This window comes from Oxyura jamaicensis, chromosome 1, assembly GCF_011077185.1.
Source record: "Oxyura jamaicensis isolate SHBP4307 breed ruddy duck chromosome 1, BPBGC_Ojam_1.0, whole genome shotgun sequence".
Taxonomy (NCBI): domain Eukaryota; kingdom Metazoa; phylum Chordata; class Aves; order Anseriformes; family Anatidae; genus Oxyura; species Oxyura jamaicensis.
The window spans coordinates 75743759-75767193 of NC_048893.1; the positions used below are offsets into that span (position 1 = coordinate 75743759).

At 39.3% G+C, this 23435-nt stretch overlaps 1 protein-coding gene across 13 annotated transcripts in view; it reads right to left on the reverse strand.

Moving 5' to 3' along the window:
- SOX5 (SRY-box transcription factor 5) overlaps positions 1-23435 on the reverse strand; it is a 657473-nt gene that overhangs the window by 135261 nt on the left and 498777 nt on the right. For all 13 annotated transcript variants that reach the window (XM_035311618.1, XM_035311591.1, XM_035311614.1 and 10 more), the window contains 2 exons: positions 10804-10976; positions 8320-8388 (listed from right to left, as the gene is read on the reverse strand). In XM_035311618.1, coding sequence (XP_035167509.1) covers positions 8320-8388; positions 10804-10976 — 242 coding nt within the window. The remainder of the gene's footprint in view (positions 1-8319; positions 8389-10803; positions 10977-23435) is intronic.

Below are 23435 nucleotides of genomic sequence, written 5' to 3' on the forward strand. Positions count from 1 at the left end.
GCAACTGGTGACCATTATAACAGTGTTCTCATTTTCAGAGCCAATGTGATGCCACACAGTGATTCGTCTGTTGAATTGAATCTTTGCCTCTAGATAGATAGATAGATATAGTTTATTTTGAAATGTCTCCTAGTGCCTCTGAGTCTGACTGATGTGAGATGTTATTTTGAACATGCCAAAGCATCTGAACGGTTCCAGTCCTTTCTTTTCAGCGTGCATTCCTTGATAAGTGGCAAAGCTTCCCACTTATCAGTCACTCAAAGTGACTGTGGCTGTCAGTTGTGTACAAAGCGCAATCAGTTTGGAAGCAGAGACACCAGCATTTTTCTTCTCAGCTTGAAGCAAACACGTTTTGACTGCTAGTCATTCAATTTTAAAGCATCTTCAATTAGGGGTGGATGAAGATATAAAGAAAACAGATCCTAAACACCTCCGCCAGCCAGCAGTAAAAAATTTATTGTTATCTCCTGCTTTACCTTACTGCAGAGGCAGCAGTGGCAGCCTTTTTTGGCTGCACAACAGAAGTGCTCATGACCGCACACAGTCCATTTGGCCAAGATCACAACTATAAAGAGTTCACATTCAGCTTCCCAAGCCACTTACTCAAACTTCTGTGGTACTTTCTGCTCCTGTACCTCTGCTGCATAAATACCTGCATGGGTACATGAATGGGAACATAGCTCACACATGCACAGGTCCACCACCTCACACATTTTGAACAAAAACATGCACAAAATTTTTCACAAAAAAGATCACAATGTCAGAGAGCTAGAAGTGGAAAGATGGGGGTAAAAATTGTGGGGTGAACCTCCAAGATGCTGAAATTAGAGAGGGGGTCTGAAAAAGCAAGGAAAGACAGGGCACTGTAAAGAGGTCTCAGAAACAGCATTTGCTTAGGGGAGAGAGAGACCAAGATAAGGCCTTTGCCTAAAATGTTGCCAGCTCTGATGTCTGTTGGTATTTTTCTTACAGTCCAAGCTGCTGGAGTATTTTTATTACTTTTAAATAAGTTTCTGCTCCTCCCTTCTGACTGCAAGAAAATATGAAAATCTCAGTAACAAAAAAGGAAATTAAGACAAAAAGCTAAAATTACAAGAAAAAAGCTCATGAAGTTTAAAACAAATTCATAATTTCTGAACGTTTGGACTGCTGACACTGCAGAAAACTTCATTATCAGCAAGTGTTGTAATCGTGTAGCTCAGAATAGGCAACAAGCTGGTTTATCTGATGAAAGTATACTCTTGCAATCCTAATAAATTCAAGTTTACACAAATCCCAAACAGATTCTCCTTGCCTACATTGGTGCAATTACGCCAGTCAGCAAATCTGGGTTATGTAAGAATGTAGGAGAGGCCAGGGACTGAAGTAGATGCTTGCTATAGAGGTAATCTTTGGGAGTAAAACTGTGGTGTATCAGTGGAAAATGCTCCTCTGCACATAAATAAATGTAGATAAACAGATCATCAAGCTACAGTCTTTTATATGACTTAACTTTTTGGGTAATGGAAGCGAGTTAAGGCCCATAGGCTACTTTAAAGTGCATGCATCATATCCTTCAGCAAAACACATATGTTATTTGCTGAACTCAAGAAGCTATTAGCTCATTCTGACTTCTAGCCTAGATTTTTCTTCTCACTCCTCCCCTTTTCCTATCTCCTCCCCAAACCTCATATTTCTTTTTTTTTTTTTTTAATTTTATTTTGTTTTGCTTTTTCAAATAATTAATTTCCCAGGGGCTTTTCCCTGCTCAAGGGACAGGCAAGTTATTCTGATAGCTGATAGGCCATCAGCTGCAGAGCTTTTGTGAGAAACAATTGTTTTGCCTCTTTGCCGGCAACCTCAGTTGTTTGGGAAGAGGTTGCAAAGTCATGGGAAAGGCTGCAGTGTGACTCCTTCTTGGGCCTGTCTCACTAAATCCAGTATGCCCATGTTTATAAGTTTCAGGAAAACAGCTGCTCCTGACACATGATGAATTTGGACAAAATGTCCCCAACCTATCTATGAGCCTGTTTGGTTTGACTGTGCAGTTACAGCTTGTCATATCCACACTGGCAAAAAAAAAAACAAAATAAAAAAACAAACTGGCTCAGTGGACAGAGCCTGTTTTGAAAACATTTTGCAGAGTGAGAAGGAAGATACTTTCTCACAGTTTCCTACTGAAAAAAGGTCTCATTAAACTCCCACTAATACAAATAAGAGCCTTTTCACTATGTTCAGTGGGAGTTGGATCAGGCCCTCACTTCAACAGCTTTATTGTCTACCAAGGAAACCTTTTGTCCTCACCTCTCTCTGATATGCAAAAAGGACTCTAATTACAGAAGAACTAATACTGTTCTGCTGTGCAATGGCTTGCAAAGGGGTCGTAGCACTGCTCTGCTGTCACTGACTTCTGAGAAAATCAAAATTCCCAGGCAAAACGATAATACAGAAGTAACAGACATTACTAAATCTGTAACCAACCACTTGTGTAGTGGTTGCTCATTTTTGTGTCTTGAGTGAAGGATTCATCATCTACGGCCCTTTAAAGCCTCCTACAGAAATCTGGGTTACAGGCATATAAGCAGCTAGGGAGCAAGGAAGAGATTTCACAAGTCCTTAAGGCTGCACTGAGTAAACAGTAGCAGGGCAAGAACTAAGGGCAAGGATCTCTACCCTCCAAATCATAGGCACAAACTACTTTAAGTATTTAGCTCACGGAGTAGCCTGCTGGAGTACGCTTTCCAGCTGAACACAGAAAATGAAAGGATGAGCTGTGTTGGAAGTAAAATTTTGAGTACAAACTTGTTGGGGCAGGGAGCAAATCTCCAGATTTCTTCATGTAAATTCAAACAGTCAGTGTCTTCTTGTGTCAACTCATACTTTTTACAACTAAATTTCATCTGTTACCATGCTAATCAAAATCTCAATGTTTTCTTGCACAAAAATAATGCAAACAGGTCTGAACATCAACCACCCAGTTCTGGGTAACAGATGATTACTCACCTGAGCAGTTCAAAAACAACAAATCTAAACAACAACAAAAATTGCCTCCACAGATAACTGTACGTGTAAATTACGGTATCCAAAGCACTGTGGAAGCAGGTCTCCTTACCAGTGTTTTGGAAGTCTGGAATCAAACCAGAGCCTCATTGCGTGTGGAAAGTTTTGACAATAACAACTGTGTCATTTCTAACTTGGCATTTTAGGCATAAGAAATATTTTTCTGAACTTCTGTGTAATGCAGAAACTCCTCCCCCCCCCCCCCCCCCCCCAAAATATAGCTAGATTTTGAATAATAGATCTGGCAACAAAGTAACTAACCATCTTAAAGGAAATTCCAAGTGTTCAAGATTGTATTACATTCCAAACCTGAACAACACCTTAAAACTCAGAACTTAATGAGAATGGGAATATTCTGATTTGGTAACGTATTGGAGCAGCCAGGCCTCTCCATCTACCAATGCAACTCATGCGGAAAGGGACACTGCCAGCTGACAACAGGTGGGTAGGATGGAAATATGGATTCATGCTCTCAGAAGAAAGCCTTATTTGGAGCCGGGAGGACACCCAAGGCAGCTAAGGGATGCAGAAAAGACAGGAAGTTTGTAACCTAAAGAGACGTGGAGTCTGGAGGATGGTGGTGCCCACAGTCCCTGCCAGACAAGCAGCTAAGGATCTGCAGATCTCAAGCCCATCCAGGCCTGGGTGAGCATGTCACCTGGGAGCCTGCCTCTAGAGGACTGGGGCAAGCATGCCAGGTGCCACCAGGCCCTGGAGTTGCCTGGAGCTTGGCCAGGCACCAAGCAGAAATCACAACCTGCCTGGCCCATGGTGCAGGCCGCACACGCAGCTTCCTAGAGCTTCATCAGAACTGAGTCATAATCCATATGTTCTTCAGAGCCTTATTTTCAACAGAAAAGGTGTCCCATCAGAACATCTCACAAGTCTCTTGTTCTGAAGGAAAACGAGAACCTTGTATTACAAAGACGCAGAGTCATCAAATGATTGCTGTCTGGCAGGAATTGCCCTCAAGGTTCAGATAGCACTCAGTTCTTGGGCTAATTAAATCGCCCACAATTGAATACAAATTATTAACCAAGTACTGGCAGTGTAAAACTAAAAAGTCAAACAAGACCATGGCCCAAGTGCTAGAGACACTGTAAAGCAGCACTGTTGTTACTTGCTGCTTCGAGATCTTAATTTTACATTATTGGCAACCTGAAGTGTTCCAAGATCTTAAGCTGGGCTCTCCAAAAAAAAAAAAAAAAAAAAAAAAAAAAAAAAAAGACTAAAAATCAGAACAGTTTAAAAAACAACATTTGGCCTCCGTTTTGTTTGCCTTCTAATTTTGGAACTTGTAGTGTTCATGGTTTGAAGTTTTGCCTGGAAATATGAGAGATGGAAATTTACATTTTGAATAAATGGAAGCAGGCATTTTTGTCATCACATGACTCCAAGTGCTGGGGCTTGAGGAAGAAAAAGAAAAAAGAAAACACTGTCATGCTTTCTACAAAATAGTGAGATTAGCAACATTGGTTTTATCACAATTTGGGCTGCAAGGCTGACCTATTTTACCAACCATGCCCTACTGAATATGAATTGCTTTATGAATTTTAACAACTGCATTTCATTTATAGTTCAATTAAAGCAACTTTTGTCACTGAGCTTCAAAGCTAACTATTCAACCATCAACCTAGGCTAGACTTTTTTCTCCAAGCAAGTGGAAGGTATATACTGTACCATGGCACAAAGACACATATCAAATACACCCTTCAAGGCAAGTGTGCTCATTGCCTGTACTGGGGACCAGCTCAGAATCATGAAAAAGCAGCATCTAGCCTTCAAGTTTCTTTCACTCTCTGCCCACTTGATGAGACAGCTAGGGAGCCCCAGACTGCAATAGATTTGAAAGCAAGAACACCAGGAAATCACTTGTGGCCTCACAGAAGATGGGGAGGTGATGCTGTGAGATCCCCTAAGGCCCTGAAGGAGAAAACCAGATTTTGTCCAAGAACTCACTGAGCAACACTTTGTGTCTACATGCTTTTTCCTCAGCCTGTTCTACAGCTGCAGATCACAACAGAGCTATTCAAAAATACAGACTGAAATCTTCAGGGCTGTTGATGCATGAGAGCAAACAGAACAAAATACAAATTTAAGTTTCACTTCTGGTTAAAATAACAAGACTGAGCTGTGCAGGACAGAAGATCCTAAAGACTCTGCAGGCAGAAACTATACATGAAGATGAAACAGGACTGAAAGCAGTATGCATGGACAGAAAGCAGCATTTATGCATTCCAAAGTGGCATAAAGTAAGATGGGAGAAGGTTTAATTCATTATTCGGAGAAACTAAACCCCCTTCACAAACTAGGTGTAGAGCATCCCAAAAAGCAGATAAAAATTATTGTAACAATTTGCCAAAACATAAAATCTTGTATAAATCACGTTTTAGCATTATGAGGTTATATGGATTCTGTATTTTAATCTAATCAGCAACATTTAGCATTACTTTTTACTTATCTCCCTAGACAAAGACAAGCTGCTAGTCTGTGTTAATGAATCCTTCCAGTTATCTCAGAAGGGATGGATTTGAAAAAGACATAATGTCAATTAGACACTCATGTGCCAGGTACATCCTTCTAAGCTCAAGTAGCTAACGCATCTTTCCTCAGCATCACAGAAGTGGCTAGTTTAATTGAGATGTAGTTATACTCAGCATTTGCAGTTCTCTAAGGAGGCAAGGTACATTGCAACCTCTCTTTGCTTATGTATTGTGTGCATATTGGGGAGTGACTGTATGCTGGGCTAAGGAGAGGGGGAAATGTTTCCAAGTTAGCGCTCTTACAGAAAAGAGTCATAAATCATGGGGTCAGCCAGGTTGTACTTTTTTTTAACCCTAAGGTATTATGTTTTCAATACAATATTTCAATGGCTTTTTTTTTTTTCTGTGTAATAATTTATTTGGAATTATGGCAACTCTTACGAGCTTAGAAAAAAGTTGGCTCAAGTAAAATGAATCCTTTATCATAAATAGGTTGTGTTCATAACTGCAGCCTAATCATTCAATTGCACATAAGTCAAATACTTATCCAGACTTTGTAGGAATATTTCCCTGTCAATAAATCTAATGCTATTTAAAAAGTCTGGGCCAATGTGACAGAAGCCTCTCAGATTAATTATGGCAAGGTCAGAAAATCTGAACTCCCAGCAACATTCATGTCACAGTTTTGTTCCACCCACCATAACCTGATTGTAGACTCACCAACCGTTTTAAACATGTGCATGTTTCATTGTCTCTATATAAAACGGCATATTTCTTCAGGAATTGCTGCTTTGGTCTGACAACAGTCAATTAAGCATTCAACTGAGAAGAAATGTATTGCTTTGTATTCTTTGACAGTGTTTTTATTATTATTATTTTAAAAAGTTTTTTTCTCAGTGACTTAGATTGATACAGACCATGGAACCATTGAGAGGCAGACAGAATAATCAAAATTTCACTACAGATAGATTATCTTTGTGGGAATTAGAGGACAGTATTGTCTCTCTGCCTCTTCAATTCTTGACCTTTATCATGTGACCATCCAAAAGGAGCGTGCCCTAAATCTGATGGGCTTTGTGTGACGTGGACCCTGGAGGTGTCCACTCTGACCTTGAAAGGGTCAATATTTCATGCAAAATCCCTTGGGACAGGTCTCCAAATCATTTCTTAGGCTCACAGCTTGTATCAGATGATAGCTAGCTGACTTTCATTTACTACTGACTTAGGTCAAACTTAGATCAGAGACCAAGAGATGAAAGACTCTATATCCCATTATCAATAATCGGTGTTTTCTACTACCCTAAAAAAAGATATACTTCATCCTTATCTACAAGACCTTATAACTTAAAAGGCTTGAGGTCAAATTATGTTACTTCACTTTACTTTTATTCACTGCTTATACAACAACTTCCTCTATTACTCTCATAGCTAAATAGTAAAAATGTAAATATTTTACTTGCTATAGTAGAAATTCTGTATAGTTTTTCTTTATTAGCCTTATTAAGGATAATGCTATAAAGAAAAATCCCTCCCACAAATTAAAAAACAAACAAACAAACAAACAGAGGTCAAGGCCAATCCAGGGCTTTCTAATATCAAAATTCTTTTCAACAACAAAGCCCTTCTTATATATGTTGCCTTGTAACAGAGGGGTGGAACTTCCCCAGAAGTTTTTCATAGTTACAGAAGTCCTGATGATGAAAGAATACACTCTGAAACGACAGCCAGTTTTTTGGCTTGCGTGAAGACATACAACTCCCCTGATTTTGACAGAATTATGTTTTCATATAGCAGCTAAGGATGTGGCACATAATTTTACGCAACTAATTCTAAAACAAAGAGATGTTTTGGAAGGAAGATCCTGATGTTATTGTACAAACAGAACATAACATCCACTTCCACAGTGACTTGCATTGCTCTGTAAATAACTGAATACATAAACAGTCAGAAATTCAACCATAACTCCAGATAGCTGTAAAATGTCAACCCCCACCTTTCTTATTATATGAAAATCTTTATTGTCAATTTTTTGCATTTCTGAACAAATTTGCATTGTTCACAAGACAAGGCTATGCATATATATACCTGCAAGAGAAGTAATGAAAATACAACCAATGGCATGAAAAGAAACTTTCAAATGCTTTAAGGAAGAAGAGGTTAAATAAAGTTCACTGGTTACACTGGGTTAACAACTTTTTTTTCTCCTATTAGGAGTAAATGTGCAGATTCCTAGGATTTTCACAGTTTCTCTCCAGAATCTAACCAACCTTTTGACCAGTTTCTCATTCAGACAATTACTTCACCCAATGTGTTGAAAGTTTCCAGTCTTTCAGCACCTCAGGCAGCAGGAAGGAGAGACATTTGATTACAGATCACTGAAGAGAACTGCTTCAGCAAAACCTCAAAAATAGAGCTGCCGGAGATCCATTCCAATCCAACACTTTTCGGCAACATTTTTTGCCACTCCTGATCAGAAGTTGAAGAGCAATTTCAGAGGATTTGATAGAGCAAACCCTTGCTAACACCACCTTGCTCTCTCATCTGCTTCCTGATCCTTCTAGGTTCAGTGTTAACCACACAAGGCCTTACAGAAATTGACCTTACAGATTTTTTTTGCTTAATGACAGTTAACATTCTCGTGTATTTTACCATAAATAAGACAAACCACTGGCAGAGATTTGAAAAACAAACAAACAAACAAACAAACAAAAACTATGACAATAATGGCTGAGGGAAACCGCTGGGGAACAGAAAGGAAATAGGTAACGGGGGCATGGGTGGAAATGCAGTCTCTGACCTGGATCTGTTGCTGAAGAAGGTTAATTTTGTGTTGCTGCTGCAGGAGCTGCTGCTGTTGTCTTGCAATCTGTGGAGAAATTGCACAGAAGAAATGTGAGATACGTATAGTCATTCCTGGAGCTGCTGCATAGTCATCTTCCACCCTGCTTGGTTCTTTAACTTGCTCTGTTAAGCTAATAAACCTTCAAGGGTGGGTGGCAACATCAAATACTAGTGTGAACGGGAATCTTACAGAAATGCTATGCTGGATGTTAGGAGAAGACTGATGCAAAAACGTCTCCTCTCTCATTATCTGAAATAGCACACTGAAGTCACAAAACAGTGAGCACTCATCTGCTCCTCCCTCCTGGAGAAAGAACAAAGAACAATACTGGCAGTCAAGATGGAAAATAGTAGGGGAAGGCAGAAAAAGCCAAAAAAAAAAAAAAAAAAAAAAAAAAAAGGATGGATAGTAAAATTCTTTTTATATTTAGTACCACCTATTTAAAGTTTTCCAAGAGAGGAAACGTGACACTCAGGAGGCGGTGGTTGTATTTCATTGGTGCAGAAACAGATGCAAAGGGATTGGAACTAGGTATGGGAAAATCACTTTGACTCTCTGTGCTTTGATGGGTACATCTGCTGAAAGTAACTAAGGGTGCAGAGTGCAAGTCTACACAGCTCTACACTGAAACAGATCCACACAAGTCGATGGAGTACTTGCAAGTCTCCTCTAGAAGTCACATGTGTTTTACGTAAGGACTTCCACCGTCTCTCACCATTTCCTAAATGGTTGGGAAGATAGGTACATTTTGCATACAGTGAAGGAAAATGCAGACAACAGTGTTCTCAGAAAACTGATGAAGATAAACCATTATATACCTCAAACTGAAAACGGAAATTTGAAAAACTTTCATCCAAGTCATCACAAAAGCTCTGCTCTCATGAATAGCTAGCCCAGCAGTACAAACATTAAGGAGTATTGCTATTCCCCTGTGGTATGTGTACACATCTCAGGGTCAGACGGGAACTTATACATACTTACTGAGAGGAATTTTGTGCATTTTTCCCTTTAGGTATTTCCTTTCATTTCTGTCATTAGCATAAGAAACACTCGCTCATGTAATTCCACATATAAGAAGATTAAGCAAGTGTTCTCTTTCTAGAGCCTCTCTTTAAGCAACCAAAATAATTTTTATCAATTCATTTTTTTGAAAGCTTAGTTTTTTTAGTTTCTATATAACAGAATCATACACAATTTCTTAAAAGAAATTCTAGTTATCCTAATAATAATCCTGCAGGAATGTTTACCTTCTTTTTACAGTTTCTTTTTCACTTTTAAATCATTCAACCATCCTATAGCAGTAATGACTTATAGTCAGGGCAAAGGAAGTAGCTCCTGTGGGATATCTCCTCATGGAAGGATCTGGCCAATTACACCTTCACACCTTCATCCACATTCTCCATGTAAATAAAAATGTGATACAACTTCACTAGTTTAACATTTAAGTCACTTTTCCCTCTCTCTCCAGGTGGGATTTCAGGCCAACATATACAGGATTTAAAATAAGGCTTTTAAATATTCAAAAACAGGGAAAAACAAGGCTAGAATGTCTGAGGATGTCAGCAATGCTTTAGAATTTTAAGGTGTGTTTGCTACCATGCAAACACTGAAGTATGACAACCACAACTGAATTCACAGAGTTTTGTGAGTTTCACAAAAATTCACATTCAAGTTTCATTACAAGCTGAGATGCATGCTCAGACCAAAATCTTCCAGATAAGAGCCATCAGGATGGACTGATGACAAGATTTTAAATCAGACATCCGTGGCTTTTCTGTTCATGTTCAGGTACATAAACGGACATTCACTTCTGTTAAAATTTGTGTGGTGCAAATGTTAGAAAAGTAGTTTTGCATAAAATATAATGTGTCCATGTGTTCACATTGGAACTGTTCATGTGTGAAAACATGTTTGCATTTTCAGTGGAGGGAGTATTTGTGAGAGCTGAAAATCAAGCTCTCTTCTACAAATCAAGTGTAGAAGAAAAAAAGTCAAACTCGTTCACTAACTTTATTTTCTTCTTCCCCACTTTTTCCCACAGTTGGCAAAACAATCTTTTTCATTTGTCACATTACAACCCAAATGCTACATTTTGTTCCTATTCAGTATCACTGAATTCAAGCAGCACTGGAAGATTATTCAGGAGGGATGAATTTGCACACTTATTTACACTGATTTAAAAGAAAAACTATTGGAAGAGAATACCCCAAAACTGGAAGACATATATTTAAAAGACAAAAAGAACCATTGTATATATTGCAAATTAAAGCATTCTTACAATATATATTAATTCAATCTTCTTTGCCTAAGAAAACAAATGGAAAAAAAAAAAAAAAAGGTGGAGAGTGAACTTGAGAAGTATAGACCCTAAAAGATAAGCTACTGGAAGGTCCTTCTAGAAGACAATTTAAGCTGAAAGCCACTATAATAATCATTCACCTGTTCTTGTTGCTGCTTAGCCAGCTCCATTTGTTGGCGTTGTTTCTCGATCTGTGATGCAGCCAGTTTTTTCTGTTCATCGTGAGCTGCTAGCAGCTGTTCTCGCAAACTGGTCAGCTGATTGATCATACCCATGAGCTGCCTTTCTTTCTCAGCGAGGCTTTCTGGAGTCCCTGAGCATCATATGGTTGGAAAAAAAAAAAAAAAAAAAAAAAAGTAAAGAGAAGAGAGGAAATTTAGAGCTAGTTAGATTTAAATTTTTCAGGTTCACTGCAAGCAAAGTTTTAGGAGAACCACACAGTCCCTTCACAGGAAAATGCCACAAAGGATAATTCTGTACGCAGGCTTTGATCTGGTGTCCCCCTTCAATGTTTCCTTGCTCTTTCATCTATTTTCTGTTGCCTTTTTATCAGATCAATAGGGAAAAAATACTGCCTGTTTTGAAAGAGTTTCAAATTTTAAACACTGTTTACATTTCGGGGGGGATCAAAATCAACACTTGCAATTTTGAGAAATAGTCACATTTTTGGCAGAAACTCATGACAAAGACACGTTAATGCTCTAATGCTTGCAGAAGCTGTAAGGTGTGTGTTACCCTTCCTGCATAATGGATGGGAAGCAGAGAGGTCCCCTTGGTGTGGGCAACCTCTCTGCCTCCTCATTGTTGCTCACACAGCACACAACAGCTGTCAGCACGCTGCCGACTGCATCGTTTCAATCTGCCCTGATGAAGATAAAACGATACAGTATTTAAATTGTCAGTAGCGAGTAGCACTGTCATTGCTGCTGCTAAGTATTTTTAAAGGAAAATGTCTTGCAGAAACATATCAGAAAAACTGAGTTAAGTGCAAGTCATCATCTCTCATTTTTACTGTCATTAGCTGCTTTGTATAGGAGACCTCAACAGACACAGACACAGGGACTGACTGCCTCTATCTCTAAATCATTCTGTAAAAAGTCCTCCTTCCTTACAGAATGACAGTGGTTATAAAGGAAGGGAAGGAAAAATTCCAAGAAAAATCAAAAACTATGAATCACACTTTAGAAACAAAAATGGCACTATATCTAGTATCATTTTACTACGAATTTAGAAGACCAGAAAGTATGTGTAGCAGCTAATCCACAGATATACCCAATACCACCACACCCTCTCATATGAGTAAGAGCCTATGAAATCCTTTCTCAAAAAAATCTTTAGGAAAGGATTAGGACTATCTGTCTCTATGCCTCCTCTGAAAACAGTGTGCTTTTTGGGACAACCCTGCCACACAAACCTTTCTAAAATACAGGAAGCATTCTTCTGCCAATGTCACCAATGCTCTCCAAGAGAAAGAAAAAAAAATAAAATAAAATTGGCGACTACACTGAACATGTTCTTAGCCAACTATCAGTCAGACATGGAAAAGAGCTACTGGTAATAGCTCATTTAGTCTACCCTCCTGCCAGTGCAGAAATGATCCTTACAATATATTTACTACAGCTTTCAAGATTGGATAGAAATGTCTGAAATAGTGAATCATCTACTGCATGCCTCAGAAGATTGGGCCACAGTCTTTGAAATGTCATCATTAGGGTTATTTGCTTGATATTTGGTTTCATTTACATTTACTTAATTTCATCCTTGCTCTCCCAAACAACATCCCCGTTTGCTATTTTAGCCAAGCCCTTTAAAGCATTTGTTATATACGTGAAATAAAACACAAATAATCCATAATTACATATAAAAGAAATGCAATGATTAACTTTTTATTACAATGGTAGAGAACAATGTGGAAATACCCTCATTATACAACAGAGAGCTACAGCAGAATATCCTCAGATATGGTATACAAAAACTGTAGTAGGCGCTGGGAACTTGAGAAACACATTGAAACCCAAACCACTGGGCTTTAAAACTGTTCTGTTAAAAGCTGGTAGAGTGTGTTTTAGCAGCGATGAAGAAATTATTTTTAACTTACTAACTTCATTTCAAATACTGGACATAGAGAACTGCTTTAAGTAATGCACTTGCCACCTGCACATAAAATTAGCTAGAAGTGACTATTGTCACTCATCTGCCCTTCGTGGATTTTTCTCCAGGAAAAACTGTGCAATGCTTCCACAATGAACAGCAGAATTATTTGAAAGACAGCTCCTTCCTTGCCTTATCAGCTGCTAGCAGTTCACTTTGTTGACTATCAGTGTACTGATACTGGCAGCATAGCATACTGTACGCACTGACATATCTGAAAAAAGAAAAATATTTTATTCTAAACTTTTATGAGGATTCAGGAGAGTGAAAGAGAAATAACTATAGAGAGAAGGAATATACAGGATTGGGTTAGTTTTCAACGAAGGGTAAGCAAAAAAATCATCACTCTCAAATAACTCATTTGACACATACAGCAACACACATCAAAGATACTCAGCTACTACTGGTTCATCAGCATATTCTGAGATCCCACGCCAGCTCTCAGTTGGAAATCAATAAACATTTGATCAAGTTAAATTAATCCTCACCACACCTTTGAAAGTTGGACATGGTGCTTAGGGACGTGGTTTAGTGGGTGATAGTGGTGGTATGTGGATGGTTGGACCAGATGATCTTGGAGGTCTTTTCCAACCTTTAATGATTCTATGAAAGGTAGAAAAATGTTTCCATGTGTGCAGACTGAGAGACAAAGGGGTCACAGAGTGACTGATGCAGGGGCACAAGACATCTTGGTACCCAGAGCATCTGAATGCTCCCACCCGCCTTGGCAGCGCAAGCAAAACTCCCCGCCTGCCAGCACCCCGGCAGCGACGAGAACCAACCCCGCAGCTGCAGGCGCAACCAACTACCATAGGTTCTTCTGCTGTCTATTCTACCTACAGAGGAGCAAAAGGCTGCTTCCCCAGGAAAACAACAGCTTGCCTTAAGCTGCAGGAACAAGGAGAAGGTGTGGGTGAGCTAAGAACAGGCAGTCAAGGACAGCAGTTGACAGTGAAGCCCAACACTTAGGCACACTGTGGCTGTGCACCTGGAGGGATGCAGAGGACTCAACCTCTTTGTTATTACTTACCTTTTAAAGAGACTTTGTAGTGCCCAAAGGGGATGCTTGATGTACTAACTCACTAAGTACAATACGTAAACCCTTTGGCTTATCAGCTGGAGTGGAAGTAGTCTGACAAAATCAAGCCCTCCTGCATTGCATTTCCTGAACAATCTCAGTTTGCTAATAAACTCGAGGGGAGAATTTATCACTGACAACTTTTAAAAAAATCTTTCTTTGCAGAATAATTTCTGGAAAACATAGCTTAGTACATACTTTCATGCGATTAACTCATCTTTCCAATGAATTTGATAACGTATCATTACAATGTTAATTATTTAAGGTATCATTCCCTGTAAAATAAGTATTTGGACAGCCGTATTCTCAAGTAACCTGCACAAAACCAGGGAAGATCAGATATGGGAGACTACTGGGAGATGATGACTTTAGGAGTAGATTTCCCCTTACTTTACCCACATATCCATATGAGCCACACTGATGATGAATCACAGGTGGTTTTTTGGCAGATAACTAGTGGCTTATAGAAGTATGAAAATTAAAAGGAAGAAAAGTACTTGAATCAGACTGTCTTGGTCATAATAGGAGGTGTTTGTTTAAAGTTTGGTATTTTTTATTTTGCCCTTACTACCTAGCACTCCTTTTTAATAATTTATTTTGTGGAAATAGCAAAACAAATAAATATTCATGGAAATATCAAAACTGCCATTTAAGTTACCATTCATAAATAACTTAGTTTGCATAACAAATTGAGGTCAAACAATACTGAAAGTTACTTATGCAATGGTGAAAAGTTTCAGTCTCTACAAAAGTACACTCAGCAATAGGAATGTGTATTAAAATACACTACCAAGTTAGAGCACAAGTTGCCATTTTTGTGCCCATTTCTAGACGCTGTAAATTGTATGCAGTCAAGGATTGTGGACTTCCATCCTACACCACTGTTTTCTCTCTTTTAGCCTGCCTGAGAAGATCTAAACCTTTAACACCATGTGAAGTGTCCTGACAACCAAGGGACTTCCATTTTAAGAATCCTGCAGCTTACAAGGTAAAATGTGCCAGTATTTTGAGCAACCCCAGCAGCGACTGTGTAAAGGCAGTTGCTTAAGGTATGCCACTGGGAATCCACGGGTCATCCCTGCGCTGACAGCACTGCTAGACCCCAGGAGGTGGCACAGACCTAGGGGAAGACAAGCCACCAGCCCCAGCAGCTGCTTTTGGCCGCTTTGCCCTTGGACTGGGTCAGCACACAGAGCTGGTATGGTTCTAGAGCTGTTCTGTACTCTGCACCCACCATTCAGATGGTAGTGGTACTTTCACTCCAACCACGCAGAATGGCTGGGAGGTAGAGGAGGGGGAGAAGTGCCCCTTATTGCCATACAGAGCTTGACAGCAAGCTAGACCACTTCACATGGGTATTGAGTGAGGATTACAAGGAAAGTGGCATACATCAAGGCTGCCTCAAAAATTACTCTTAATTATCGTCATATCCACAACAAATAGATGTTGCACATTTCATGTTTAACAAAGCTTTTAACCACCAGGACACCTGCCTTTCCGTAGATTGCTGGAGGTGCTCCTACCTTTCTCTCATGTACTCTATTGCTGTAATGGCAAAATGTGGATTTTTCACAACTTATCAAAACACCACAGGCAACAGCATCAGAGTACATGCTATGATTTGATACAGTGAATGGCCCAGGAAAAGATGCTCCCCAGATGCATCAGCTTATTCTCTACCACTACAAAAAGAGATCCGGAAAAAAAAAAAAAAAAAAGTGTTTGTGGATGCAACACTTGCAGCAGATGGCAATAAAAGAAGACTCAAATTAGTGGCATTCTGTATCGCCAAACCTAAACTTCATCTCAGATCAACACTATCCATAATAGTGTTTAAGTAGTAAAAGAAATTTACTCAAATGTGAAATAAACTATTACACATTCTTAGTTCTGATTCACAGTCTCAGACTGGCAGTGACAGTAACATTTTAATAAACATTAGAGTGAAGACACCAATATGACCAAATGACACACTTAAAGTGAGAAAACGAACAGGAGAAACCTTGGCATATCCATCCAAAACAGAATCAAAGGAAAAAAAAGAAAAAAAAAAAAAAGGCAGAGAAACTGCTTTTGCAATCAAAACAGTAAATACTTTATTGTAATTTATTAGACAGAATGAGAATGTAAATGAGAAATTGGGAAAGCCAATATTTTCTTTAACAGGCATTTGAAGCGTTTGCTGTGAATGTTCAAGTGATCAGACTGTTTGCTTGCAGCCAACCTACAGATCTGCTCACAGCTGCATGGCACCCAGTGTATTCTGCAAGGGGCAGAGATGAGGCAAGGCTCTCCTGAAACCCGGTGACATGTCTCAATTAAACAACTAGGAATGTTATCAATCAGAGGTGCACATGTGCCCCCCCCCCCCCCCCCCACACACAGACAGTGAAATTCATCCCCCGAGTCGGTTTACTATCAAGGTAATTACGTAAATAGCTTTTGAACTGTCAGCATCTGTCTTTCAAAGAAAAATCAAAGAAAACAATGTGCGAGTTATAAAGCCTAGAAGACACAATAATATTGTATTATGTTCATATCATTAACTATAGTTACAAAAGAAAATAATCCTCCTGTATCTACAAAGCTTTGTAGAAGACGAGGAAAACATTAAATGGAAATAAGAATATTTTGAAGTACTCTGTATTCAAATAATGATAAGATGGATAATAATAATTAGAGAATGCAGTATAGGGCATTTTCTAATTTCAAAGCATTAGCTAATTGATTTTCTTAAAGACTGAAAGCAGGTAAAAAGGCACTGTTATGTATTACTTTTACATATGAGAAAACTGAGGCATGAAGTTTTAGAAATTTCCCTGAAGCCTTTCTTAACTTCACACACTGTAAGCCAGCCTTTTATTGCCAGCCTTGCTGAAGTCACCAGACGAACAATTTCAGTAAAGACCACGAATTTCATGGCAGACTTTAGCAGGGAGAGGCGGAGTATAAATACTTTTAGCTTTGCTTGACCCAGTTTGATATCAGCCAGGGTCCTGTCTAGAGGAGTGCTGGGAATGAGGAAATTACAGACGCTCTCACACTAACCAAGTGACAGAACCATGTTACAGCACAGCTTCTGGTTAACTTAGCTGTGATGGGGACATAACTACAACACATAAACCATTTAAAATCTGAGCCACGTCCAAGCATTTACTGCAGTGATGCATTTTTAGTGAGATTTTTTAGGCTAGGAGATGTTAACAGTTTCCATGTAAAATCAAAAGAAGAGCAGAGAAAGAGGTTTCTCAAACTGAACAGCCTATTGACTAAGCTGTCCTCAGAAGAGTTAAACTCCTACTAGCAATAACATTATTATATCCAAAGAATTAATAAAAATATCAGGGCAGCAGTCCATAAACCAAGTATCTTTTCTTGAGGGTTCTATTCCATTATCTTGTCTTGAGACTGTCATTCTCATCCCACTGCCAACCTTTTCTTCCCCCTCCCCAATTTTACCTTTGCTCTGTCTCATTAGAAATCTAAACCCAGTATTAACTCTGCTCAGTAAGGAGATCAGGAAAGTAAAATAGAGAGACTGTCTAGTTTTCTTCTGCTGAAAGCAAACTAATCTTTGTCACTCTTCCCCTAAAAAAAATCTATTTAATACCTAGTAATAATTTTAAAGAGGACTCTTCTCCCCTTGCTGCACAGGCGGACACACTGCTGACGTCACCCGTGGCTGTGTATGTGAGGCAATGGGGAGCTGCCATTACGTGCTTTCAGCAAACGTGCTCTGATAAACAGACCTCAGCGGCAGAGGTAAGTTCAGAATTTAAGCTCTTCTTTTCTCTGTCTCTCAACAGAAATGTCAAATGTTTGTGACTGAGCAGTAAGTATGTACTCGTAAGTTCTGTGTTGATGAGGTGTTCCTGTTTGAATTTGTGGGTGGATGTGGGTATGTGCTTGTGCACATGTGCAAACTCCCTTGATGCTTCCCTAATCAATACTTCGGGGAGTGTTTTATTATGGACTGGCACACAGCTTTTCAAGCCAGTAAATCTTGGAGCTGCTAGGACATAAACATTTAAAAACTGGCATTTTTCATTAAGCATTTAAGCCAACTTTACTACACAATGACCACCATCATTTACAGCTACCTACCTTGCTAAATTAAATGACTTCATTTGATTGATATGGGAAGTTAGCATAATAAAAAAAACTTTCCGACTGCTTTTTACTTAGCAGGCCACTGCCACAAGAACAAACAAACAAAGAGAAAGCCCGGAATTCAAACCTATTTGCCTGCACCCCACAGATTTATGTAATGAATCTTTTTTGCTTGCAAATAAAGGTCCTTTTTAGAACAGCAAGCTCAAAGGAAGTTATATATTTCACCATGTGGACTGTCTTAATATTTTAGGTTTCAGTGGTAGACTTTGCAGAACGAATAAAAACAAATGATGAACAATTACCATCTTTTGCCATTACTACCCTCACAAATTAATATTCTGTGGGGACAAAAACTTTTTCGTCTGCTCTGTAACAGCCCAACACATTACTGTTTCGCAACACTGGAAAGAAGCTGTCAGTGAGCATTCCTCATTTGCCATCATAAAAAGTTTTGATACAGTAGACTGCAAACAAAGCTTGGTATTCATCCAGGTTAGTAACTTATTGTCAAGGTTACAAAAGGAATAGACAACATTTGTATTTTGACTATTTCTCAGGGGTTATTCTTTGTTTGACTGTCTAGACAACAAGTTAGACCTAGGCTAGAGAAACAGCATTTGCTAGTAGAACTTTATGCAGCAGCAGTACAAACAGTAAGAAATATCTGTGTATTTGCTTTATTTTGACAAACTGGTAATTGTAGCTCAGCAACATTCAACTTCACCAGTACATCTTTGAGGTAATTTTAGTACAAAGAAGAACTGGTTTAAGTCCTTTTTGTCATCCAGCACTCTGGATGATGTCTAAATACAGTGGTTTGACCTCCACACGTTCAAATAAAATAAAGCCACTGGCATTTGCTACTCTAATTAGTTCAATTTTATCCTACTTTCTCCATTAGTAATATTTTTTAAAATAAAAGTTGAATTTGCTTCAAACAGAATCTGATTTTTTTCTCATCACACAAGTATCTTTACGAAAAAAAAAAATAGTCTGAATTTGCTGCTTTGCCACAAATTCTCAGATTTTGCATTTCAGATGCTTTAGGGAGTTTCCTCCACCCCTCCCTTCACAGACACAGCCCCCAACTAACCTCCCATTCTAGGGTCAAATAGGAGCAACTCCATCCAGTCATAATCTCCATTTCAGACTTTCATTTGGCCTGAAAGATGTTCTGCGTTGGTGTGGCTCAAATTGGCACCATCTACTGCCCTGCAGTCTGAGAGTATTGCATTGCACTATTTCGGCAGCTGCCAAATTTCATCTCAAAACGTAGGTTCCCCTGTGTGCCACTGGGCAGGTTCCCCCTTTAGCACTCTTGCAATATTAGCAAAGGACTAAAGCTTACTGTCAGCAAACTGCCGACCATTAAACACCCCCAAAAATAAGCACAAAAAAGACACTAAGTAGGTTGCAATAAGTATTGAATTTATCACTGTTAAAAGCCAACAACCACATGTATCTTACCTCCACTTAGGACTCTCTCACCCTCCTTCTCTCCCCACTCCAAATACAACACCATCCACACAAGAAAAGACAAAATGTCCACATTTGACACAAGTTTGGAAACATTTTTAACCACTAATTTGCAAATGCAAAATTCACACAGCTCCTACAGAAGCATGCAGCTTTCACACATCTCTTGGGGATCTGCACTTCATTAGTCACAGGTTTAAACCCAGTGTATTCCCCATGATTAATGCCCCCCCCCCCCCCCCCTCCCGCAACCCTTCCTGTCCAAATCTAAATGCAGAATCCCTTGTTTTCTTGCCTTCAGTTTACAGATTATGAGATCCAACATGTCACTCACTGGATTACTGCACGTAACCTGAGCACCACCCAAAGCTTACTTGTCTTCAACTTATCCAGCGTTACTTAAATGGAATTATCCTTCACAATCCATATACCGGATCTGCATAGCCCACTTATCTCAAGATTCTGTGTGTCACCTACCAGATTATCTGTTTTAATCCATACATTGAATCTACATAACATATGTCTTTAATTCACAGGCTCTGACGAGCTATAGTATCACTGAATGGATTATTTCTCTTTATCCATTATTGGCAGCCCTAAAACTGTTCACTATGTACTCTCTCATGCCCCAGTTTCCCAACACAGAAGCAAGATTAGAGTCTGGGCAAACATGGCTCTATCATACTTCAGACATAGTTGGATGTAATATCTGCACCAATACTTCATGTAACTTGGAGCACTGGTTCTCACACAAAACAAACATCTTATGTTATCACGCATTAAAGATTAGGATTGGTAGGCTAATCTTGCTTTCAATTACACTCATAAATCTGGAGTTACTCAGGTAAAGTCTTTGGAGTCACCTAGATTTAAGTGGATACAAAGAGGAGCTGAATTTCCCCTAACGGTAATCTCTTTGACGGTGGGTGCAGAAAACCGTTCGCCAGGCTTGATTAGGAGCTAACCTGTACAACAGAGAGGGATTTTTAAACAACAGAAAATCAGGTTCAGGCTTGCCCAGCCTTTCTTGAGAGATTCAGGCACAATCACTGTTAACAATGCCTTCACTTCAACAGAAAATCAACTCAGAAAGATTAGAAACAAAAGTCAGTTTAGCCTTTTGTTCCATACGCCTATTCAAATTAGCTAAGTGGGTAACACAAAAATACGTATTTATACTTCTTGACAACTCCCGATAAGTGAGAGATGAACAAGATTAGCAGAAAGGCTTTGTGAACACCGGGGAAGTTTTAAAGAGACTTTTCATGGAGGACGAAGCCACCTCACTCCCAGCTGCATAGGCACGACTGCGTGCCTCATGATGCACCTGATCACCCGCCTGCGGCCACCAGCCTCCCCTGAATTCTGCTCGGAGGAGGCCCAACGCTGCCAGCACAATGCAAGTCCCACGTCTGTTTTCTAAGGATGGGGATGGCCACTGATACTGAAGAGCCTGGAAGTATACTTCTAACACCTTAGGCTATTGATGCTCCATCCTGCATGCTGCACCTGCCACATTCGGCAGCACCATGTCAGAGGAAAGCAGCCACTGCCACCTGGCAGTTCACAGACATCAGAAGGCTCTGCTGAGTGGGGCTGTAATTCTCTTCCTACAGATGATCAGTCTGAGAGCTGAAGTTCTGCCTCGCTGACTCCAAAAAACTGCATTATCCATGAATAACCCAGAGGCCTTTTGAGCCCCATTCTTGAACATGACGGATATAAGTATGTTTGAACAGACTTTAACCAGTTCAATATATAGTTTTATAGTCTCATTTTAAAATATTTCCATTTAATTGCAAGCTTTGTAGGTTTTACTATAGACTCACTTGTTCTAAACAGAGTAAAAATTGTATGGATTTCAAAAAAAAAAATAATTTTAAGAAATACCCATTGCCAAACTCATATTATTTGTTTAACCCTATTCCACCTCTCTAAACAAACAGAGGCATTGGAATTAATTTTTTACAGATATGACAGTTTCTAGACTTTGCCCCATTTTCAGTATAAGGGTATTCCCTTGCCGTATCTTTCAATCAAGCCCTGAAATGTCTTACTACATTTCCCTTTCCTTTAATAGCAGGACATACACAGATCCTTTTGACTGAGACCTTACAGTTTATAAGCAAACCTTTGCAGGTTCTCTGTGATGGATTTCCCATTTTACAGGCATGCAAATGAAGAAGAGGGGACTTAAAGCAGCTACTGAAAGTAACAAAGCAAGTAAGAGAAAGAACTGAATACAAAACTAGAGAGTCTGGTGACTTATTCCTGCCATTCACAAACTCCTCTATCTTTAATAAAATATTATTGCTTTCTAACTTAAAAGAAATAACACTAATAGAAAATAAAGCCTTCCACTTAATTTCCATTTATTTTAATCTCTGCCAGAGAATAAAATTCAATGGTAATAACACAGACTTGGGCATTAACAATACGTAGCCTAGTGCTGAGACTTTAGCACATGACATATTAAAATTTCCCCAGATCTAATGGAAAACACAATGAAATTTTGAACAGTTATATGGAAAAAACGATTCAGTGCATAAGACAGTTGGGCAGTACAGCTTCTAGTGCTGTCCACATTCCAGGGTGTATTAATAAGACACTACTTGTGTGGTGTTTCCAAATATCGCTAATATAGAAATTAAAAAAGAAAAAAAAAATGCAGCTGCCAAGCCAAATATAGAGAGAATTAAAAAAATCACAACCGGAAAACTTAATAACTGCACATTCATATAGAAGGACAAAAACATTTTCTAGTGTAATAAATGGGTGTTTGTACACGCATACGTGAGTATAAAACAGCTCCACTTGCACACCTTTCATGTTGTCTCACTAAATACAGCTGCAATACAGCTGACCCATTGTTTGTTGGCTGCTCATGGCTGGCGGTGCCATGAAAACCGCATTCCTGGGCACTAAATAATCAGCCTGCATGACCCCCCAAGAACCTGTAAGTCAAATTCTTTTACCCCCAGAGGGCAATGCTCTATTGTATCCTCCCTCCTTTCCAGCCACCTAGGAACAATGGACAATAATTGCAACTGTCACGGCAGTCAGTAGGAAAAATAAACCAGTGCCTGTTTTCACAGCTTACTGCCAAACCTGATCCAAACACCTAATAACCATGCCCCCCAACCATAGTACCATAGTTGCACTAAAAAGCTTCAGATGTGAGCCTTTTGAACGGTGCTGCAGAACAATAACTCAACTTGTGTTCAAAATATGAAGCTAAAAACAAAACAAAACAAAAAAATTAAAGCAGAGCAAACTCTTCTTTGAGGCTGTGCTGTTGCTCTCCATCCTCCCCCTGGGCAAGACCGAAAGGACTGTGGAATTTCTTTCCTGCTAACATAGAGCTGCTGCTGCCACTTTCAAGTTTAACTTGTAAAAGGGAAAAAGGGAGAAAAAAGATTGCCCTCCAAGAGAACAAGATCACAGGGACTGAGAGCAGACTGCCTTCGCAGTCCACGGCACTTCTCAGTGCAGCTTCAGCGAGTCCAGAGGAAGAGAAGCGCTGGGAAAACTCCTGCAAGCTCCAGCACACCAGGAGTTAAAGCAGCTCCAAAAATCCTGCAAGAATTGCTGAAACACACCCAAGAGTGGCTATAAAAGCTGCCAGTGTGTCCTTTAGGGCCAAAACTTCTTAAAGATTCATCAGTCCATGGCAGATGATGCTGTTAATTCAGAACAATGTACTTCCAAACAACAGAAATCAAAGGTATGACCTGTTGCTCTGCATGCACGGAGAAAATTCGCTCGGCTCAGTGGGAATGAAGAATGCAGAGTTTGGCTCTCAGTAATAACAATAATATCACAGCCCGTTTGGGGCCAAAGCACAATATTCTGTTGTAAAGTTATCCTCCATATGCAATCATTTTTATTTTTTATTTTTTGAATTATAGACTCTTAGAAAGAAACTAGGGGAAGCAAGGGGCACACTTTCCTACT